General features: G+C 47.3%; 1 protein-coding gene across 1 annotated transcript in view; it reads left to right on the top strand.

The window, feature by feature from the left end:
• ALMS1 (ALMS1 centrosome and basal body associated protein) overlaps nt 1–23,590 on the top strand; it is a gene marked incomplete at both ends in the record, with an annotated part of 71,123 nt that overhangs the window by 35,309 nt on the left and 12,224 nt on the right. The window contains 5 exons of the mRNA XM_083862341.1: nt 658–770; nt 9,463–10,461; nt 10,645–11,416; nt 13,188–13,307; nt 21,014–22,314. Of these exons, the coding sequence (XP_083718467.1) occupies nt 658–770; nt 9,463–10,461; nt 10,645–11,416; nt 13,188–13,307; nt 21,014–22,314 (3,305 nt within the window). The remainder of the gene's footprint in view (nt 1–657; nt 771–9,462; nt 10,462–10,644; nt 11,417–13,187; nt 13,308–21,013; nt 22,315–23,590) is intronic.

The following is a 23,590-nucleotide window of genomic DNA, read 5'->3' as shown; positions in this document are numbered from 1 at the left end:
ACTTTTCCTACTTTCAGGCTTTGCAGTTACAGTTAATTCTAATTTTTTTTGCTCTTTTTCTATTTCTGGGCCCTTCTTCCACACCTTTCTTAAAGTCTTTTTACTTTTAATATTTCCCAGAGGTGCAGTCAGGGCTGAGGCTGCTCCCTGCCTCCAAAAGGGGATTATTCTGGGTTCTCATGAGGAGCTTTGATGGGATGGGGCTTCGCTTCCCAAAAAAATCATCTGTGCTGTGATAGAACTGGGGAGAATTGGGCTTTTCCAGCTTGGAAACCTCCTTTTCCTGACATCACTCTGAGGAATTATTTTGTAAACCTCCTTTTCCTGACATCACTCTGAGGAATTATTTTGTCCACAGAGTTTTTAAAAGTCAGGAATGTGGGGAGGGGTTGTGTGAGTGAGCTCTGAGACTGTGAGGATTGACAGAGCCAGGAAAGGGTCTTATCCATCTCTCCAAATAAAAGATTCCAGGAGGAATTTTAATTTTATTCCTGCTCATTCCAGGAGCTCTTCAAATCCCTTCAAAAGGGATTTTGCCTTTGTTCTCACAGCTGGGGTGACCAGAAATGCACAGCTTTGATTTAAAATTTAAAACTCATCTCATACATGAAATGGGGAAGACAAACTCTGCTGGTTTGTGTTTTGGTTTTTTTCCAGCCTGGGTGAAGCTGAAGCTGTCCCGGCAGTGGCAGGAGTCGGGGCCGGGCTGGGATGAGGAGCCCCAGGCCAGGATCCGGGGGATCGAGGGCAGGAAACCTGCACAGCCCAAGGTACAGACCAGCCCAGGCTGGGGGATGCTGATCCTAATCCTGGGGGGGTTTGTTTATGGTTTTCCCAGACACTTTGGGGTGGTTTAGGTTTTTTTTGTTTGTTTGTTTGTTGGTTTTTTTTTTTTTTTTTTGTGGGTGTTTTTTTTGTGGTTTTTGTTTTGTTTTGTTTTTTTTGTTTTTGTTTTGTTTTCGTTTTGTTTTCCAGGCAGTTGGGGGGTTTTAGGTTTTTTTTTATGGTTTTCCCAGGCACTTTGGGGTTTTTTTAAATGGTTTTCCTGGGCAGTTTGGGTTTTTTATGGTTTTCCCAGGCACTTTGGGGTGGTTTAGGGTTTTTTTTGTTTTGTTTTGTTTTTGTTTTCCAGGCAGTTGGGGGGTTTTAGGGGTTTTTCTGGTTTTCCCAGGCTCTTTGGGGTTTTTTATGGCTTTCTCAGGCACTTTGGGTTTTTTTTTTATGGTTTCCCCAGGCAGTTGGAGTGGTTTAGGGGTTTTTTATGCTTTTCCCAGGCACTTTGGGGCTTTTTATGGTTTTCCCAGGCACTTTGGGATGGTTTATAGTTCTTTATAGTTTCCCAGGCACTTTGGGGTGGTTTAGGGGTTTTTCTGGTTTCCCCAGGCACTTTGGGGTGGTTTGGCCGTGGGGGTGACACTCAGAGGAAAGTGTCAAGGACACAGACCTGGGACTGTGTGAAAAGAGCCCAAAACTCCTGATCCTGGATTGGCCGAGGGAATTCTTCCCACAAAATATTTTGAAATACTTGGGAACCTCCTCCTGCCATGGCTGGGGCTGGGTGTCCCTGCAGTGCCCGGGGCAGGGGGAGGGAGGCTCTGCTGGGGACACCAGGGAGGGGACAAGGGGACTGTCCCTGTGCCAGCCCAGGCTGCCCCAGCGCTCTGCAGGTGAGGAAATCAGCATTTCTGTGCTCACAGAGAGGGTTTGGGGAGGGTCTCTGGGCTGGGCTGGGCTGGCTCAGGCTCCCGCAGCTCTGAAAGGATGGGAGAATTTGTCCCAGAGCTGCCCCTGGGTTGTGCAGCTCCTGTGGAGGGGAACCAGGAAATGGGTAAAATGCATCTCTGGGAAATGCAGGTTTGTAGAATTGAATATCTGGATGGGTTGTGGGTGTCCTTTGGAGAGTTTTGTGTGTGAAATGCGTGTCTGTAAAATGCACATCTGCAGAATTGAATATGTGGGTGGTTTGTGCATTTCCTTTGGAGAGTTTCCAGTTCATGTGTAAAATGCACATCTTTAAAATTGAATATTTAGATAGTTTGTGCTTCTCCTTTAGAGAGTTTCTAGATCACATGTAAAATACACATCTGTAAAATGCACATCTCTAAAATCCATATCTGTAAAATTGAATATCTGGATGGGTTGTGCATCTCCTTTGGAGAGTTTCTAGATCATCTGTAAAATGCACATCTGTAAAATGCACATTTTGATGGTTTGTGCCTCTCCTTTCTAGTTTCTAGTTCATGTGTCAAATGCACATCTCTAAAATGCACATTTTGATGGTTTGTGCCTCACCTTTGGAGAGTTTCCAGTAAATGTGTCAAATGCACATCTCTGAAATGCACAACACTAAAACCCATACCTGTAAAATTGAATATCTGGATGGTTTGTGCTTCTCCTTTGGAGAGTTTCCAGTTCATGTGTAAAATGCACATCTCTAAAATGCACATTTTGATGGGTTTTGCATCTCCTTTGGAGAGTTTCTAGTTCATGTGTAAAATGCACATCTCTAAAATCTATATCTGTAAAATTGAATATCTAGATTGTGCATCTCCTTTGGAGAGTTTCTAGATCATCTGTAAAATGCACATCTCTAAAATTGAATATTTAGGTAGTTTGTCCTTTTGCTTTCGAGAGTTTCCAGTTCATGTGTCAAGTGCACATCACTAAAATGCACATCTGTAAAATTGAATATCTAGATTGTGCATCTCCTTTGGAGAGTTTCTGGTTCATGTATAAAATGCACGTCTGTAAAATTGAATATTTAGATAGTTTGTGCATCACCTTTGGAGAGTTTCTAGTTTGTGTGTAAAATGCACATCACTAAAATCCATATCTGTGAAATTGAATATCTGGATGGGTTGTGCATCTCCTTTGGAGAGTTTCTAGTTCATGTGTCAAATGCACATCACTAAAATCCGTATCTGTGAAACTGAGTATCTGGATGGGTTGTGGGTGTCCTTTGGAGAGTTTCATGTGTGAAATGTGTGTCTGTAAAATGCACATCTGTAAAATTGAATATGGAGATGGTTTGTGCTTCTCCTTTGGAGAGTTTCCAGTAAATGTGTCAAATGCACATCTCTAAAATGCACATCACTAAAATGCAAACCTGTGAAATTGAATATCTGGATGGTTTGTGCATCTCCTTTGGAGAGTTTGTAGTTCACACGTCAAATGCACATCTGTAAAATTGAGTATTTAGATAGTTTGTGCATCTCCTTTGGAGAGTCTCTAGTTCATGTGTGAAATCCGTATCTCTAAAATGCACATCTGTAAAATTGAATATCTGGATGGTTTGTGCCTCTCCTTTTTGGAGAGTTTCCAGTTCATGTGTAAAATGCACATCTCTAAAAAGCACATTTTGATGGGTTTTGCATCTCCTTTGGAGAGTTTCCAGTTCATGTGTAAAATGCACACCTGTGAAATTGAATATCTGAATGGGTTGTGCATCTCCTTTGGGGAGTTCGTAGTTTGTGTGTAAAATGCACATCTCTAAAATGCACATTTTGATGGTTTGTGCCTCTCCTTTCTAGTTTCCAGTTCATGTGTCAAATGCACATCTCTAAAATGCACATTTCAATGGTTTGTGCATCTCCTTTGGAGAGTTTCTAGTTCATATATAAACTGCACATCTGTAAAATTGAATATTTAGATGGTTTGTGCATCACCTTTGGAGAGTTTCCAGTGAGTGTGTCAAATGCACATCTCTGAAATGCACAACACTAAAATCCATATCTGTAAAATTGAATATCTGGATGGGTTTTGCATCTCCTTTAGAGAGTTTCCAGTTCATGTGTAAAATGCACATCTGTAAAATGCACATCTGTGAAATTGAATATCTAGATTGTGCATCTCCTTTGGAGAGTTTCTGGATCATCTCTAAAATGCACACCTGTGAAATGCACATTTTGATGGTCTGTGCCTCTCCTTTGGAGAGTTTCCAGTTCATGTATAAAATGCCCCCCTGTGCTGTGTCTGTTGATCAGGATTTCCCCGTTTCCCCTCTCATTCCCCGTTCCCAGCCCTGCTCTGCTCTCCAGGTGCCCAGGGCAGGTTTAGGGGCTGGTTTTTCACACACCTGCCCTGAGCTGTAGGAACAGCTTCATTTTCATTTTTTTTTCCCCTTTATTTTATTTTTCCCCTTTATTTTATTTTTTATTTGCTTTCCTGCTGGGAAAGGCAGCAGGGGAAAAAAGAAGGTGACTATTTTATTGATAATTATTATAGAAATAAATTATAGAATTATTATAGAAATAAATTTATTATTATAGAAAAAACTTATATAATTATTATAGAAACAAATTAATTATTATAAAGAAAAACTTATATAATTATTATAGAAATTAATTAATTATTATAGAAAAAGCTTATAGAATTATTATAGAAATAAATTAATTATTATAAAGAAAAACTTATATAATTATTATAGAAATTAATTAATTATTATAGAAAAAACTTATATAATTATTATGGAAATAAATTAAATATTATAGAAAAAATTATAGAATTATTATAGAAATTAATTAATTATTATAGAAAAAACTTATATAATTATTATGGAAATAAATTAATTATTATAGAAGAACTTATATAATTATTATAGAAATTAATTAATTATTATAGAAAAAGCTTACAGAATTATTATAGAAATTAATTAATTATTATAGAAAAAACTTATATAATTATTATGGAAATAAATTAAATATTATAGAAAAACTTATAGAATTATTATAGAAATTAATTAATTATTATAGAAAAAACTTATATAATTATTATGGAAATAAATTAAATATTATAGAAAAACTTATAGAATTATTATAGAAATTAATTAATTATTATAGAAAAAGCTTAGAGAATTATAATAGAAATAAATTAATTATTATAGGAAAAACTTATATAATTATCATAGAAATAAATCAATTATTATAGAAGAAACATATAGAATTATTATAGAAATAAATTAATTACTATAGAAATAAATTATAGAAACAAATTAATACAGAAAAACTTATATAATTATTATAGAAATAAATTAATTATCATAGAAATAAATTATAGAATTGTTATAGAAATAAAATAATTATTATAGCAATAAATTAATTACTATAGAGAAAAACTTATATAATTATTATATAAATAAATTAATTGATATAGAAATAAAATATAGAATTACTAATTATTTAGAGAATTATTATAGAAATCAATTATTTTAGAAATCAATTATTATAGAAATAAATGATATCAGTAATATTTCATATTTTATAAATCCACATTTCTTAAAAATCAGATTTCTTAAATAAAAAAGAGGAACAAAAAGCAGAAATGCAAAACCAGAGGCATCAAAGCTTTTTTCACCAACTTTTATTTTTTGTTTGCTCAGAGTGAACTCAGTTCAATGTGGGCCCAAGGATTTCACTTTCTGTGCCTCAGGGGCAGCTGGGGATTGTTTTATCCCCGTTTGGAGCAGAAGAAATTCACCATCATTTTTGCAAACCGAGTTTCCCAAGAAATTCCTTCAGCTCAGCCACAGCTTTCACCTCCAAAATATTTTTTTTTTTCACCACAATGTTTTTAATTTGAGATAAAAAATGGTTTGAATTTGCAGAGTGAAGGTGACTGGGTTGTTTTTGGTTTTTTATTGTAGTTAAGATAAATGTGTTTAAAAAACTGTCACTGAAAAATACAGATTGTTCAGAAATTCTGCACTGAAAAAAGAAAAAAAAACACCAAAACACAACCAGGCAAAACAATCTCCTGGAAATTTAATGGGAACTGCTGTGTACAATAAGTAAATAAGTAAATAAATAATAGTAATAAATAAATAGTAAGTAAATAATAAAGTAAATAAATAGTAAGTAAATAATAAAGTAAAAAATAAATAGTAAGTAAATAATAAAGTAAATAATAAATAAATAGTAAGTAAATAAGTAAAGTGTGGAACCTTTAGAGCCAAAGTAAAAGGACTTAAAAAAAGAACAGAACAAAGATTAGGAAAATGCATTTTCCTTCTATTAAACTTTTAAGGCTGAGAAAAAGCAAAGCTGTTCCTGCAGCTCCAGCAAACAATTCCTTGGGAATGTTCAGACTCTGCCTCTTGTTTACAGCTCCAGGAATTCAGGAATTCAGGGATTCAGGTGCTACTGAATTTTCTTGCCATTTTTTCCCTGTTTGGTGTGAAGTCTGTGGGCAGAGGGAGGAGCAGGACACTCTGGGGGGGTTTAATTGGAAATATTTCCCATCCTGTGAGACACTCGAGGGTCTCTGGGAGCTGTTTGTGACAGGCAGGAAAAAAATCCTGTGAGTTCCCAGGAGTGGCTGAGAGAGGGACCAGCAAAGGGGCTGCAAATGTGATCTGGGGGGCTCAGAACCCCTGGAATGTTCATCCTGGACAGGCTGGAGAGCTGGGAATGTTCCCCTGGAGAAGGGAAAACCCCAGGGAATGCTCAGAGTCCCTGAAGGGGAAAACTCCAGGAGAGCTGGAGAGGGACTGGGGCCAAGGGCTGCAGGGACAGGACACAGGGAATGGATCCCACTGGGAAAGGGGACATTGGGCTGGGATCTTGGGCAGGAATTGCTGGGAATGGAATTCCCACATTTGCTGGGGCTGCCCCTGGATCCCTGGGAATGTCCAAGGCCAGGCTGGATCCCCCTGGGACAGTGGGATTGTCCCTGCCATGGCAGGTTTGGAGTTGCTGTTGGGTGTAAACACAATTCCAGCATCTTCAGCCTCAGGATTTTCCTCCTAAATTGAGGACCTGATCCCCCCTGTTCCCCCTGCCCTTAGAGGGGCAGCACGTTGTGACGTGGTGTGGACCCTCACAGGGGACAGCAGGTACAGAGGGTCAAACATGGAAGGCTCTTTATTATCTGACTCCAATTCTACTCATATACATTTTGTACAGAGGGCCCAGACTGGCCCAAGGAGGTCACAACCTCCTGACCCCACTGGTCACTGTGACCATCAGTCAAGTTCTCCTCTCAGAGAACAAGAATGCAAAACACACAGATAAATTCTAACAATACAATATTGTTTACATGAAGCAGCCTAAGAATCAGGCTGCTAAGACTCAAACACTTGAAACCAAGAAATGCAGGGGTGACACCCCCCACCCATATTTTGGGGTGTCAGGTGCTCCCTGTCCCCTTTCCTCCCCCCTGGTGCAGTGTTTTCCTCCACTCCCCGCTGTACTTTTCCACTCCTTGCAGCTTTTCTCACTCCTGCAGAGGAAGTTCAGGGAGTTGTAGCTCTAAATTTGCTCTCGCAGGCTCCCGTGGATCATATGGCACAGGGAGTTTTTTTGGAAGGATGACACATGAGAGGCACCATCAGCCATGTGAAAGGCTCGGGGGGGTGAGTTTTCTCACAGCTCCTGTGCCTCTTCTGCCTGGTGGGAGAAGCTCTGAGTTACCTCAGGCCATTGAACCGGCACGTGGAGCAGGAGGAGAAGTCTTGGCATCATCCCTGTGCTCTTCCACAGGCCAAATGAACTCAAAGAAACACCAAATAAACTCATTTTCAGCCTTAAAACCCACCAAGGAATGGAGGAGTGGGGTAAGAGTCCAGGCCCTGCTGCTGTCGTGGCTTCAGGGATGGAGCAAGGCTGGGAAAGCTGCTGTGAAATCCTTGTTTGTGTGTTTGGGTGACACCAGAAATGGTCCCCAGTGCCTTTTCCTCGCCAAATTCCCAGTGCTGGATGGGGATATGATCCCCCAGTGCTGCTGCATTACAGGAACGCACTCTGCTGCTTCCACACTTGTCCCAGTCAGTAGGGAAAAAAAGTAAATATAACCTAGATTTTGGTGTCTTTTTTTTTTTTTTTTCCCCTCCAAGCAAGCTCCTCTCTGGCCCATCTCCATGGCAGCACATTTCTCCCAGATTTACTCCCCTCAGCAGTGGAAGTGTTGGAATCTTGGGTTACACTTGAGCTGATACATTCATGTTGGTGGTTGGAATCATTCAGCTTGGAGGAGATCAGGTCCAACCACCATGTTCAGCACTGGAGTGTCCTCAAGTGCCTCAGCCACACGTTTTTTTGAGGGAAAAAAAAACAGGGAACGCCAGCAATTCCCTGTTCCCATCCCTGGTAGCCCTTTCCAGGGAGAGTTTCTTCCTGAAATCCAACATGAACATCCCCTGGTGCAGCTTGAGGCCACTTGAGGAGTTCCCTGCACAGGAGGGAACCCCAGAGATGTTCCTGAGGGGTGGGAGGGCTGGATCCCCCCGGGGCTGTGTCTGTCCTGGCCCTTGGCTCTGCTCCTGGTGCTGCCCCAGGGCACAGAACTGAGGGGCAGGGCTGGGGAATCCTGCCAGGGATTTATTTTTATTATTGTTTATGGTTTATTGGTTTATTCATTTTTATTCATTATTTATTTATTTTATTATTTACTATTATTTATTATGTATTTGTTTATTATGCTCTGGGACAGCTCTGGGACAGCTCTGCTCACTCAGGGCACAGCCAGGGGAGGAGGGCTCAGCTCAGGGGAGTGCAGAGCTGCTCCTGGTGTGCTCCAGGGCATCACCTGTGCTTTGGGATCAGTCCAGGTGAGATCTCAGCTCAGGTGAGTGCAGTGCTGTGCTCCAGGACTGGGATTGGGATCAATCCAGGTGAGGAGAGCTCAGGTGAGTGCAGTGCTGTGCTCCAGGACTGGGATTGGGATTGGGATCAGTCCAGGTGAGGAGAGCTCAGGGGAGTGCAGTGCTGTGCTCCAGGACTGGGATTGGGATCAATCCAGGTGAGATCCTAGCTCAGGGGAGTGTAGTGTTGTGCTCCAGGATTGGAATTGGGATTGGGGTTGGGATCAGTCCAGGTGAGGAGATCTCAGCTCAGGTGAGTGCAGTGCTGTGCTCCAGGACTGGGATTGGGATTGGGACTGGGATCAATCCAGGTGAGGAGAGCTCAGGTGAGTGCAGTGCTGTGCTCCAGGATTGGGACTGGGATTGGGATCAGTCCAGGTGAGGAGAGCTCAGGTGAGTGCAGAGCTGTGCTCCAGGATTTGGATCAGGATTGGGATCAATCCAGGTGAGATCCCAGCTCAGGTGAGTGCAGTGTTGTGCTCCAGGACTGGGATTGGGATCAGTCCAGGTGAGGAGAGCTCAGGTGAGTGCAGTGCTGTGCTCTGGGATTGAGATTGGGATCAATCCAGGTGAGATCTCAGCTCAGGTGAGTGCAGTGCTGTGCTCCAGGATTGGGATTAGGATCAGTCCAGGTGAGATCCCAGCTCAGGTGAGTGCAGTGCTGTGCTCCAGGGCAGCAGCTCCTGTGGATCAGCCCTGGCAGTGATAAATGGCTGGCAGTGCTAACCTGGCAAAGGATAAAGTCTCAGTTAGGTCATTAACAGCTGAGTTCCCTCCCGGTGACAAACTCCTGGCTGGTGACACTCTCACCTTTGCCTTTCCCTGCAGGTTTTGGCCAGGGAGGGACGTTCTCCCCATGACCTGTGTGAACTGTCTCTATTTTCCAGGATCCGTGGCCCTGGGCTTTGGGAGCAGGTTCTGAGTACCTGAGGAGGCAGGAGCAGCACCTGCAGCCTTTCCAGGCTCCCAGATTTCCCAGGGCTGGGCACAGACACTTCTCCAGGCTTCAGGAGCTCTTCCAGCCCAGCCCCCCACCAGCAGCATCATTCCCTAGAGCTGATCCCTGGCACAGCTCCCTGCTGCAGGACAGGCACCTGGAGCCTGAAAACACTGCTGAGCTGCAGGACAGGCAGCTGGAACCTGAAAACACTGCTGAGCTGCAGGACAGGCAGCTGGAACCTGAAAACACTGCTGAGCTGCAGGACAGGCAGCTGGAACCTTGGGCTTCTGCTGAGCTGCAGGACAGGCAGCTGGAGCTCCAGAGCACTGCTGAGCTGCAGGAGAGGCAGCTGGAACCTGAAAACACTGCTGAGCTTCAGGACATGCAGTTAAAGCCTTGCAATGCTGCTGAGCTGCAGGACAGGCAGCTGGAGCCCAGGAAAGTTGCTGAGCTGAAGGACATGCAGCTGAAGCCCCAAAACACTGCTGAGCTGCAGGACAGGCAGCTGGAGCCCAGGAAAGCTGCTGAGCTCCAGGACAGGCAGCTGGAGCCCAGGAAAGCTGCTGAGCTGGGGGTGTGTGAGCAGCCCCCAGCCGTGGGACATCCCCGTGCCCCTCTGCCATGGGGTCCCTGTGCAGGGGGCTCTGCAGCTGCCCCCTGTCCCCAAAGGAAGCTGTCCCTGCCAGGCACAGAGCTGGGGCAGGGCCAGGAGCAGCCAGACAAACCCAGCACCCCCCAGGGGAGGCCCCCAGCCCCAGTGGGGTCCCTGGCACCTAGCCCCAGCCTTGGCAGGGGTGGGGTCCTGCCTGGGGAGCACAGGGTGGGCACAGAGCCCTGGGAGAGCCACCAGAGCTGTCCCCTGAGCTCAGGGCACACCAGGGAGGCTGCAGAGGCTCCCCCTGTCCCTGCTCACTGTCCCCTGAGCTCAGGGCAGGCTGACCCCGGGGTCAGTGGGGTTGCAGAGGCTCCCCCTGTCCCTGCTCACTGTCCCCTGAGCTCAGGGCACACCAGGGAGGCTGCAGAGGCTCCCCCTGTCCCTGCTCACTGTCCCCAGGCTGCAGCTCCTCAGGGAACAGCCCAGGAGCCCAGGGGGAGCCCCAGGGCAGAGCAGCCCCGGGCTGTGCCCCAGGGGGACAGTGCCAGGCCTGGGGGGCTCAGCAGTGACACAGGACACGGCCAGGAAATCAATCCATGGGTGGGACCCCCCTCCCCGAGCTCAGCCCTGCAGGAGGAGACCCCAGTGACCCCCAGGCAGCCCTGGGAGGGCTCCCCAGGCCCGGCTGCACCAGTGGCTTTGCTGACAGACCCTGCTGAGCTGCTGCCAGAGGGCAGGAAGAGCCCTGAGGAGCCACTTCTCCTTCCTAAAGAGGCTGTGAGGGAGCAGACAGATCCTTCTCTCCCTCCCCCTGCAGATGAGGCTTCACCCAGCACCTCTGGGGCTCCTTTATCTCCAGTGAGGAAATTCCTGAGCTGTGTGCACATCACCCTCTCCTCCTCCAGAGCCACCCAGCCCGAGCTGCTCCACGCTGGGGGGGCTGGAAATGGGGTGAAGGTTTGGGACAGACCCCCAGGGGAGCCCCAGGCAGCTCCAGAAGCTCCAGTGGAAGGTTTTGCTGCTCAGGGTGTTCCAGGGGAGCCCAGCCCAGCAGCCCCAGCACATCCCAGGCGGGTGTTTCCCCCCAGGCAGGAGCTGCAGGGCAGGCCCAGAGCCCAGCTCAGGGGCTGGGGGGCTCAGGGCACCCCCAAAGCTGCCAGGAGGAGTTCGGATGCTGCCACCCAGATCAGCACGGAGAGCCCCAGCAGAACCACCTTGTCAGCAGAGGTTTGTGTGCAGCCCCAGCACTCAGCATCCCCTGCAGCTCCAGCCCACCAGGAGATCCCTCCCTTCCCACGGCAGCCTGGTGAGCAAACTCCTGTTCTGTTCTGTGTGTGTCTGTGGCCTGGGGGCTGTGCAAGGTCAAGGTGTTGGGGAATGTTAAAACCCAAAACCAAACCCAGCTTTTTTTTGTTTGTTTGTTTGTTTGTTTTGTGTGTTTTGGTGTTTTTTATGGTTTTTTTTTTTGTTTGTTTTGTTTTGTGGTTTTTTTTGGGTTTGTGTTTGTTTTTGTTTTTGTTTTTTGGTTTTTTTTTGGTTTTTTTTTTTTTGTTTTGTTTTTTTTGGAGGGTTTTTTGGGTGTGGTTTGGTGGGGTTTTTTTATTATTATTTGTTTGTTTGTTTGTTTGTGTTTTTGTTTGTTTGTTTTTGTTTGGTTTTTTTTTGTTTTGGTTTGGTTTTTTTTTTTTTTTTTTTTTTTTTTTTTTTTGGCTGGGTGGGAAAAGAATATCCTTGAGATAATTTGGATATTTGCTCCTATAGGGGTGGGGAAAACTCAACCCTTAAATTTGGGTTTCTCATCCTTGCTGGGAGGGATTTGTGTGGATCCAGTTGGGATTCAGTTCAGGTTTCTCCAGAGCTCAGTTCACTGTGTCCAAGTGAGGTTGGAGAATTATTTTCTGCTGTTTGTGTGTGGATGATTTGATTTGGTTCACTTGGAGTTCAGTGAGAGCTGGAATCTGATTGCTGATTTACTCTCTGGTCAGGATAACACCAGAACACCAGAGGGAAACCTGCACATCCCTGCTTTTCATAGAATAAACCAGGAAAGTGCAGCTTTGGGGTGTCTGCCAGCAGAGGGACAGGGGCTCTCCCACCCCAGTGCTGTTTTCAGGGCTCTTGTTGCTTTTATTGACTTGAGGACACATCCCTGGTCCTTTAAAACAATCCCCTCAAACTGGGATTAACTGGGGGCTCTGTGGGTACAGGGGATGTTTCTGTGAGTCAGTGTTTGTCACCCCTAATCACAATTTTAATATTGAATAGGTGAAGCTGTTTTTCCAGGTGAGTGATGGTAACCTTTTACCTTTGGGTGAGGATTAAAAAAATTCAGTTAATTTAATTAATGAAATAGCAGTTGCCATTGATTTGGATAAAGAACAGGATATTTGTGATCAGCCTCCCCAGGCCTGGAGGAGGTTTCCAACTTGTTGCTTTTATTGACTTGGGGACACATCCCTGGTCCTTTAAAACAATCCCCTCAAACTGGGATTAACTGGGGGCTCTGTGGGTACAGGGGATGTTTCTGTGAGTCAGTGTTTGTCACCCCTATCACAATTTTAATATTGAATAGGTGAGGCTGATTTTCCAGGTGAGTGATGGTAACCTTTTACCTTTGGGTGAGGATTAAAAAAATTCAATTAATTTAATTAACGAAATAGCAGTTGCCATTGATTTGGCTAAAGAACAGGATATTTGTGATCAGCCTCCCCAGGCCTGGAGGAGGTTTCCAGCTTGTTGCTTTTATTGACTTGAGGGACACATCCCTGGTCCTTTAAAACGATTCCCTCAAACTGGGATTAACTGGGAGCCCTGTGGGTACAGGGGATGTTTCTGTGAGTCAGTTTTTGTCACCCCTAATCACAATTTTAATATTGAATAGGTGAGGCTGATTTTCCAGGTGAGTGATGGTAACCTTTTACCTTTGGGTGAGGATTAAAAAAATTGAATTAATTTAATTAACGAAATAGCAGTTGCCATTGATTTGGATAAAGAACAGGGTATTTCTGATCAGCCTCCCCAGGCCTGGAGGAGGTTTCCAGCCTGGCTCCTGCTCACTATTTCTCTTCCTCCCCCAGCCCAGCCCCTGCTGCTGCCCTACAAGCCCTGGGGGAGCTGTGGCATGTATTATGTGCCTCTGCAGAAAGCAGCAGTGTCCCCAGAGGAGCCCGAGGCCAGTGCACACAGCTCCCACTCAGGTACTGCCTCCCTTTCCCAGGATATTGTGAATTCTCTGTGATCCGTGGCTGGGTCAGTCCTGCTGCAGCCTCTGCTGCCCTTCTCTGGCCTGGGAGGGCAGTTCTGGCTCCACTCTGGCAGGAAAAGGAGCAGAATTCAGTGTTTTACAGCCTGGCCACCCCTTCCTTTCCTCTGGCAGTTACTGCTCGTTGGGATCCTTTCAGCTCTGCCACTTTTCCTGGAAAAATGGAGCACTGGGCATTGTTTTGTTTTTTGCTGCTTGGTTTCACCCAGAGCTTTTTAATATCCAAATTTATCTGTAGACAAGAATTCATGTTAGAGATGTCCAGTTGCTGAATTCCAGCAGGAACTTTTCCTGGGAAAAATGGATCACTGCACATTGCAGGGTTTATTTGCTGCTTGTTTTCACTCAGCTTTTTAATATCCAAAATTATCTGTGGACAGAAGTCACATTGGAGATGTCCAGTTCCTGAATTCCAGCTGGAATTTTTCCTGGGAGAATTGATCACTGGGCTTTGCAGGGTTTATTTGCTGGTTGTTTCACTCAGTTTTTAATATCCAAATTTATCTGTAGACAGAATTCATGCTAGAGATGTCCAGTTGCTGAATTCCAGCAGGAACTTTTCCTGGGAGAATGGAGCACTGCACATTGCAGGGTTTATTTGCTGCTTGGTCTCACTCAGTTTTTAATATCCAAATTTATCTGTAGGCAGAACTCACATTAGGGATGTCCAGTTCCTGAATTCCAGCAGGAACCTTTCCTGGAAAGAATGGAACACTGGGCATTGTAGGGTTTATTTGCTGCTTGGTTTCACTCAGTTTTTAATATTATTTAATAATATATTTAAAATTATCTGTAGGCAGAACTCACATTAGGGATGTCCAATTCCTGAATTCCAGCAGGAACTTTTCCTGGGAAAATGGGAGCACTGGGCACTGCAGGGTTTATTTGCTGCTTGGTCTCACCCAGAGCTTTTTAATATCCAAATTTGTCTGTAGACATAATTCATGTTAGAGATGTCCAGTTGCTGAATTCCAGCAGGAACTTTTCCTGGGAGAATGGATCACTGCACATTGCAGGGTTTATTTGCTGCTTGGTCTCACTCAGCTTTTTAATATCCAAATTTATCTGTAGGCAAAACTCACATTAGGGATGTCCAGTTCCTGAATTCCAGCAGGAACTTTTCCTGGAAACAATGGATCACTGGGCATTGCAGGGTTTATTTGCTGCTTGGTTTCACTCAGCTTTTTAATATCCAGATTTATCTGTAGGCAAAACTCACATTAGGAGTGTCCAGTTCCTGAATTGCAGCAGGAACTTTTCCTGGGAAAGAATGGAGCACTGGGCATTGTTTTATTTGCTGCTTGGTTTCACTCAGTTTTTAATATTATTTAATAATATATTTAAAATTATCTGTAGGCAGAACTCACATTAGGGATGTCCAATTCCTGAATTCCAGCAGGAACTTTTCCTGGAAAGGACGGATCACTGCACATTTCAGGGTTTATTTGCTGGTTGTTTATTTCAGCTTTTTAATACCCAAAGTTATCTGTAGATAACTCACCTTAGGGATGTCCAGTTGCTGAATTCCAGCAGTGGTGACCAAGGGGTCAGGCTGATCCAGCAGTGCCCAGATCAGCCACAAGTTGTGCTGGGCATGGTTTGGGTGTCTCTGCTCTTGACCTTTTCCAAGTTTATCTGGGGAAAACGTGTCCAAAAGTAGAGAAACAAATGTGACAGGAATCTGTTGTTTTGCAGAGAGATGACGATGCCGCATATAAAAATTCCCTATGCAAATGGAGCAGCACGAGGCTCCAGGGAGACGTGGAGCAGCAGGAGAAAAAAACACATTTTGTTTTTTTTTCCCAGTGCCTGTTGCACTCAGGGCTCAGCTCAGGGGGAGCAGCTGAGGGAACTGAGGGCAGGAAGGGCTGGGATGGGACCAGGTGGGGCTGGGGAGGGTGAGAAATTGGTGGGGACAGGTTTGAGTTTCTGATGTTGAGTTAAATCCCATCCCAATCCCAGCCCTGCCTTGGCTGGGACACCTCCCCCTGTCCCAGGCTGGGCTGGGGGGTAGAAACATCCGTGGCTTACAGTGACAAGGGACTCTGCAAAGCTGAGATATTCCAGAATATGTGGGTTTATTGCAGGGCCGTGGGTAGAAAGGGCTTTGCCTTCAGCCACCAGCCTGGGCTGGAGGGAAGGGCCAGAGAGAGAAGGAGAGAGAGCAAGAGGGTTTGGGCTGAGGAGAGGGGAGAGAGAGAGCAAGGGGCAGGGTCAGAGTGCAGGGGGAAGAGCAGGGAAAGGAGAGCGAGGTCCAGAGAGAGCCAGGTCCTGCTTACAATCCATTCTATCTCCTTTTGTGTTGAATATTCTAATTTACAGTGACCAACCAACACAAGACACAAAATCCTATAGAATCTCCACACAGCCTATAAGAACTGCTACATTACCATGTGTTATATTTTAAACTCTAAAAACTCCTCTTTAGACTTTTCTGTTTTGCTGCATTGACCTTTGGGTCCCTCAGGCAGCAGAAGGGGATTGTTCAATCCAAAGGGATTCTCCTCCAGCTGCCCAGGCTGTTGTCTTCAGGTTATAGAGTGACTAAGGCTCAGGATCCTACAACTCAAAGTGAGCTCCCATTTCTATTTCCATTACAGGTTTTGTATTTTCAGAATCTTTTGCCAAGGAATCATATTTATAAGGTTTCCCTGATTGATCTTTCCCAGCACTTGGGCACTGCCAGGGCTCCTGGCTGCTGGTGAATTGTGCCTGTTCTGTGTCTGGAGCACTCAGGGTGCTGCTCTCTGTGTGCAGGGCCAGGGGAGGCTCCCCCAGGGCTCCTGGGGGTGAGCAGTGACCCCTCCCCAGCCCAGCACAGGGGGACAAGGCACAGGGCTGGGGCTGGGCTGGCCTGGCCTGGGGAGCACAGGACACCACTGGAGCAGCCTCCAGGTAATCACAATTGGGGTTATGTTTGTTAATTCTTATCTAGTTACACTCTCACAGGCTGTGAGCTCTACAGCACTTCTGGCTAACAAACTAAAAATGGCTCTGTCTCTCTCTCTAAAAAGCCTTTTAAGCACAAACTGCCCAATTATGAAACGACACCTCAATTATTTTGACTTTTAACCCAATAACCAACCACCCCTGGCCCACAATGAGGGTTTTTCTACCCAATTATAAAACACCACCCAGACCATGAAGGAGAAGGTGAAAAACGACTCAGCCTCTTCTCTAAATCCTCCATCTTGCTTTATATATATTCCTATATTCTAAACCCTTAAACTCTCAAGTTTTTCACCCCTGACTTCTATTCAAACTCCACAATCCCAGGGCTGTCACTCAATTTTGGGAGCCTTTTCCACAGTCTCAGGTCAATGCAGTGTTTGCTGGGGACTCAGTGCCTGTCAGCACAAAAAAATGTGAAATTCTCAGTGCCCAGGGCTCCAACAGTTTTAATTTTGTCATTGTTTATGTGTTTTAATTTTGTCATTGTTTTTGTGTGTTCATACCTGTGAGAGGTCACAGCCACAGATGGACCTTTCACAATCCCTGGTTTAGGTGACATTTCTGAGTCTGCCACAAAATGCTGAATTTGACTCACTTTCCTCTCTCTGCTTCTCCCTGAGTGATAAAATCCAGCTTTCCCTGGGGGAGGCTGTGGCCTCTGCCTCCCTGGCAGTGCCCAGGGCCAGGCTGGAGGGGCTGGAGCAGCCTGGGGACAGTGGGAGTGTCCCTGGGACAGAGGGAGGTGACCCTGGGACAGAAGGGTGTGTCCCTGCCATCCTGGGGTGTCCCTGGGACAGAGGGAGATGACCTGGGACAGTGTGAGTGTCCCTGGGACTGTGGAGGTGGCCCTGGGACAGAGGGAGGTGTCCCTGGGACAGTGGAGGTGACCCTGGGGCAGTGGAAATGTCCCTGGGACAGAAGAAGGTGTCCCTGGGACAGTGAGAGGTGTCCCTGGGACAGAAGAAGGTGTCCCTGGGACAGTGAGAGGTGTCCTTGGGACAGAGGGAGGTGACCCTGGGACAGTGGGAGGTGACCCTGCCATGGCTGGGGTGGCCCTGGGACGGTGGGAGGTGACCTGGGGCAGTGGAGGTGTCCCTGGGACTGTGAGAGGTGTCCTGGGACAGAGGGGGGTGTCCCTGCCATCCTGGGGTGGCCCTGGGTGGGGTTTGGAACAAACCCATCCCATCCCACCCCATGGCACTCTTGGCCATCAGTGTCTCTGTGTCTCCAGGGCTGTCAGGAGCTCCCTGGGGTGGCCCTGCCCAGGGACACTCTGCTGTGATGTCACATCAGGTCCCTGTGTCCCCTGCCTGTCCCCGTGTCCCCTGCCTGTCCCTGGCCCTGTCCCCGTGTCCCCTGCCTGTCCCTGTCCCTGGCCCCGTGTCCCCTGGCTGTCCCTGTGTCCCCTGCCTGTCCCCGTGTCCCCTGCCTGTCCCTGTCCCTGGCCCCGTGTCCCCTGCCTGGCCCTGTGTCCCCTGCCTGTCCCCGTGTCCCCTGCCTGTCCCTGGCCCTGGCCCCGTGTCCCCTGCCTGGCCCTGTGTCCCCTGCCTGTCCCCGTGTCCCCTGCCTGTCCCTGGCCCTGGCCCCGTGTCCCCTGCCTGGCCCTGTGTCCCCTGCCTGTCCCCGTGTCCCCTGCCTGTCCCTGTCCCTGTTGGGGTTTTCTCCTCCTCCCAAAGCTCCCCAAGGTGAGGATGCTGCAGGGTGGGATCAGCCCCCGGGCTCTCCTCAGGTCACAGCAGCTCAAACAAATCCAAATCCCCCTGGAGCCTTTTTGTGCCAAAGCAGCACTGAGGATCTCAGCCCTGGGTTCCCACCCCTGGCACAGCTTCCTGCAGGTGTCCTGATGTTTCCTCTCAGGGTTTAGTCCTCGTGTCTTGATAGGGGTTCCATCTGGTTATTTCCATCTGATTATTTCCATTTTCCACTTCAGGTGGAGGGTTTTTTTCTTTTTTTTCGTTTTTCTTTTTATTTTTTTTTTTGTGTGGTTTTTAAAATTTGTTTGGTTTTGTTTTTGGTTTTTTGGTGTTTATTTTTTTTTTTTGGTTGGTTTTTTTTTTTTGTTTTGTTTTGTTTTGTTTTTTGGGTTTTTTATTATTTTTTTGGCTTTTTTTTTTTTTAGGTTTGGTTTGGTTTGGGGTTTTTTTGTTGTTGTTTTTTTGTTGTTTTATTTTGTTTGGTTTGGTTTTTTTTTTTTTCTTTGAACTTTTCCTCTCAGAATTGAGACATTTTTGGTCATTTCCAGAAGACAATTTTTTTTTTTTTATTTGCAGAGGAAAAAATTTCAATGGTTATGTAAAGGCTCCAACATCAATAGCCTGGATAAAAAACGAGAGGGGAACAAAAGCATTAATATAAAATTCTATCTCCTAACACATTCTTATAGCTGTGATGGTCTAAAGGCCCAGGCAGGTAAGAAAGGAAGTGTAAGGAGAAAAGAATCTTTTGTGAAGGCAGCCAGTGCAGCTGGAACTTTAAAGCACTTTCAGGAGAAAGACTTGCATCTCTTAAATCCTCCCTGACTTCTTCAACTGTATTTTTAGATGATCTAATAAAAGATCTACCTCTACCCACAGAGCTTGTCTAGAGCTTAAAATTATGCAAGTTATGTATTTTTTTTTAATTTTTTTTTTAAAGTTTCTCTATACAAACTTATTTTTATTTTTTGCCTGTTTACATTCTTCCCATCTCTCGGTAACTTTTTCTGAGAGGCCAAGAATAGCCAAGTTCTGCCTGGCATTCCCAAGGCTGAGCTCATTTGTCAGGAGGATTTGTGTGGAGGAAGCCTCTTACACAGGTTTATAAACATTGCCCTTGTATGGGAAGAAAAATTCCTGCACTGGCAGAGTTGGAGCCTGGGCTGCACCATCCCTGATCTCTGTGCTGGGCAGGAGGAGATCAAACCATCCAAAACCAAAGAACACACCACAAAGCACATTTTAAACCCTGATAGCTTTTGCATTAAATTCCAAATGACTTTTGGAGAGGGGTCCTGTTGGGGAAGATGAATCAGGGAAACTTTATAAATATGATTGCTTGGCAAAAGATACTGAAAATGTGAAACCTGTAATGGAAATAGAAATGGGAGCTCACTTTGAGTTGTAGGACACCGAGCCTTAGTCACTCTATAACCTGAAGACAACAGCCTGGGCAGCTGGAGGAGAATCCCTTTGGATTGAACAATCCCCTTCTGCTGCCTGAGGGATCCAAAGGTCAATGGAGCAAAACAGAAAAGTCTAAAGAGGAGTTTTTAGAGTTTAAAATATAACACATGGTGATGTAGCAGTTCTTACAGGCTGTGTGGAGATTCTATAGGATTTTGTGTCTTGTGTTGGTCAGTCACTGTAAATTAGAATATTCATCCCAAAAGGAGATAGAATGGATTGTAACCAGGACCTGGCTCTCTCTGGACCTCGCTCTCCTTTCCCTGCTCTTCCCCCTGCACTCTGACCCTGCCCCTTGCTCTCTCTCTCCCCTCTCCTCAGCCCAAACCCTCTTGCTCTCTCTCCTTCTCTCTCTGGCACTTCCCTCCAGCCCAGGCTGGTGGCTGAAGGCAAAGCCCTTTCTACCCACGGCCCTTGCAATAAACCCACATATTCTGGAATATCTCAGCTCTGCAGAGTCCCTTGTCACTGTAAGTCACGGATGCCACTACAGGGTCCTTGTTGCCGGAGGACACAAAGTGAAGGGTGTGCTCACAGTCAGTTGTCAGGGCTAAAGGAGAGAAGTTTTATTTTTTCACCTCGATTTATAGAGATTCTGCACAGTGACCAGGGATTTGTCACCTCTGGTCAAACTAGAAGTCCGTCAATTCCAGAGAGGAATGTAAAGGGGGAAAAACAGTTCCCAAAACATCACTTTTGTTTGCCTGAAAGTGCATTAAAAACTCCACTACAAAAATACAAACATCAGGGAAAAAAACCCTCAAAGCAGCAGTCCTGGCCCTGCTGTGTGTGTTCAGGGGTGGCCAGGGCCAGGTGGGTTGGAACTGGAGCACCCTGGGGTGCTGGGGGTGTCCCTGCCCCTGCACTGGGTGGGTTTTGAGGTCCCTGCCTTGGCTCAGTTCAGTGTTTTCAGGGCAGTTCCCTGGGCTGGGATTGGATTCCTCCCCAGGTTCACTTGGATATAACAATCTCTTGGATTCCGTGTTGCCAATGATGGAAAATGTTGTTTATGTGGTTTTAATAACGTTCAAACTGCATTTCCAGGTTCACTGCATTTCAGGAATGAGCTCAGTGATCCTGCTCTTAACCCTTTGACATGGCTGGGAAGTTTTAGGATGAAAATCCTCCACTTTAGGCCAAGAAACAAAACATTGCAGTGTTCTGTTCTCTTGTAGAGCTCATGGATTGTTCCAAGAGTGTGAACCTCTCCCTAGACTGAGAAATAAAATATTCTTGCAGATGGTTCTAGGTGTGTGAACTCCTCCCTAGGCTGAGAAACAAAACATTGCAGTGTTCTGTTATTTTTCACATGGTTCCAGGTGTATTAACTCCTTCCTAGGCTGAGAAATGAAACATTGCAATGTTCTGTTCTCTTTGAGAGCCCACAGATGGTTCCAAGAGTGTGAACCTCTCCCCAGGCTGAGAAACAAAACATTCCAGTGTTCTGTAATTTTTCAGATGGTTCCAGTTGTGTGGACCCCTCCCTAGGCTGAGAAATGAAACATTCCAATGTTCTCTTCTTTTCCAGATGGTTCCAGGAGTGTGAAATCAGCCCCTGACTCCACCCAGCTGCCTCTGCCCAGGGGTGGGCGCTGCTCCCCACGCCCCAGGGACCCCTCCAGGCCCAGGGCTGGGGCTGAGCCCCCTGTCCCCACCCAGGGGCCAGCCCTGGGCACAGCCCAGCAGGGTCCCCATGTCCCCACCCGGGGACAGTTCTTTGCTCTGGCTGCCGAGGCTGACGACAGCAGGAACGAGGAGCTGAGCACCAGGACACCCTTTGGGGTGGGGACAGGAGGGATGGAGCCACCCCAGAGAGGAGGTGACAGCAGGAACAAGGCTGATGACAGCAGGAACGAGGAGCTGAGCACCAGGACACCCTTTGGATTGGGGACAGGAGGGATGGAGCCACCCCAGGGAGCTGCTGGAAGGGATCCTGTGCCACGAGGCCTCGCAGCAAACCCGGGGAAAGCTCCAGGGCACAGAAGGCACAGCAGGGACAGCCTGGACGAGCTGTGGGTGACGTTCCTGGAGCGCCAGAGGAAGCAGCAGCAGCAGCAGGGTTTGGGCAGGAGCAGCCAGCTGTCCCTGGTGGAACGCCTGGAGAGGCTGGCCAGGCTCCTGCAGAACCCCATCAGACACGCCCTGGCTCCTGCAGCACCTGGGGACGAGGAAACCCAGGGGAGGAAACAGCCAGAAATGCTCCTGGCAGGAAAAGCCAGGCCTGGGAGCAGCGTGGAGCCCAAGGGGACACGAGTGGGACAGGGAGCACCAGGGAGCCATGGCAGGAAAGGCCTGCAGGAGCTTGGGACACGCAGACCAGGGCAGCAAAAAGAGATCCAGCACCTGCACAGGATCCTGGAGGAGCTGGAAATTCCCAGTGAGAGCTCCTCAGAGAGCAGGCTGAGCACAGAGCCCAGCACCTGCAGCTCCTGCAGCACCTGGGGCTGGGACAGGGGGACCCCAGCAGGGCTGGACACGTCCCCTGCCTCGGGGGACAGCAGCTCCTTGTCCCTGTCCACCATCGACACGGCCAGGCTGCTGCGGGCCTTTGGGCAGGACAGGCTGGGGCTGGCCCCAAAACTGACCCCACAACTGACCCCAGAGGTGACCCCAGAGCTGTCCCCGAGGCTGGTCTCAGAGCTGACCCCACAGCTGGCCCCAGGTGTGACCCCACAGCTGTCCCCAGAGCTGTCCCCAAGGCTGGCCCAGCTGTACAATGCCATCAGGCAGCAGAGGAGCCGCCTGCAGCAGTGGGATGAGGACACTGCAGGAGCTCTGGGATGTCCCCAGGGAGCTGCCGGGAGCCTCGGGAAGGAGCAGCAGAGGCAGGTAAGAGCTCCCTGAGCCCAGCTCGGGGTGGTCCCCACGGGAATCCCCCACTGCTGGCCCTGGGAGCCCTGGGAACCCCTTCACAGGGGAGGGTTGAGCCTTCCAGAGCAGCCCCCGGCAGGGTGTGGCTGTGCAGGAGCTCAGGGGGGCAGAGCAGCACTGGGGCTCTTGCCTTGCCTTTATTTTCCTTGGGAAGGAAATCCCTGCCACCTGCAGGCTCTGGGACTTTTTCCTTGTCTTTATTCCCTTGGGAAGCCAATCCTGCTGTTTCCTGCAGGCTCTGGGGCTCTTTCCTTGTCTTTATTTTCCTTGGGAAGGAAATCCCTGGCACCTGCAGCCTCTGGGGCTCTTTCCTTGTCTTTATTTCCCTGGGAAGGAAATCCTGCTGTTCTCTGCAGCCTCTGGGATTCCCTTTCCTTGTCTTTAATCCCTTGGGAAGCCAATCCTGCTGTTCCCTGCAGGCTCTGGGAATTTCTTTCCTTGCCTTTATTTTCCTTGGGAAGGAAATCCCTGGCACCTGCAGCCTCTGGGAATTTCTTTCCTTGTCTTTAATCCCTTGGGAAGCCAATCCTGCTGTTCCCTGCAGCCTCTGGGGCTCTTTCCTTGTCTTTATTCCCCTTGGGAATGAAATCCTGCTGTTCCCTGACCCCTCCAGCCTCTGGGATTTCCTTTCCTTGTCTTTATTCCCCTTGGGAAGCCAATCCTGCTGTTCCCTCCAGGCTCTGGGAATTTCTTTCCTTGCCTTTATTTTTCTTGGGAAGCCAATCCTGCTGTTCCCTGTTCCCTCCAGGCTCTGGGGCTCTTTCCTTGTCTTTATTGCCCTTGGGAGGGAAATCCTGCTGTTCCCTGCAGGGTCTGGGACTTTTTCCTTGTCTTTATTCCCCTTGGGAAGCCAATCCTGCTGTTTCCTGACCCCTGCAGGCTCTGGGAATTTCTTTCCTTGCCTTTATTTTCCTTGGGAAGGAAATCCCTGGCACCTGTAGGCTCTGGGGCTCTTTCCTTGTCTTTATTCCCCTTGGAAAGGAAATCCTGCTGTTCCCTGTTCTCTCCAGGCTCTGGGAATTTTTTTCCTTGTCTTTATTCCCCTTGGGAATGAAATCCTGCTGTTCCCTGACCCCTCCAGGCTCTGGGATTTCCTTTCCTTGCCTTTATTCCCCTTGGGAAGGAAATCCTGTTCCCTGTTCCCTGTTCCCTGCAGCCTCTGGGAATTTCTTTCCTTGTCTTTATTCCCTTTGGGAATGAAATCCTGCTGTTCCCTGACCTCTCCAGGCTCTGG

This window comes from Zosterops lateralis, assembly GCF_965231275.1.
Source record: "Zosterops lateralis genome assembly, chromosome: 5".
Lineage (NCBI taxonomy): Eukaryota > Metazoa > Chordata > Aves > Passeriformes > Zosteropidae > Zosterops > Zosterops lateralis.
Note: the sequence above shows the minus strand (reverse complement) of the source record. Positions and strands in the feature narration are given on the sequence as shown.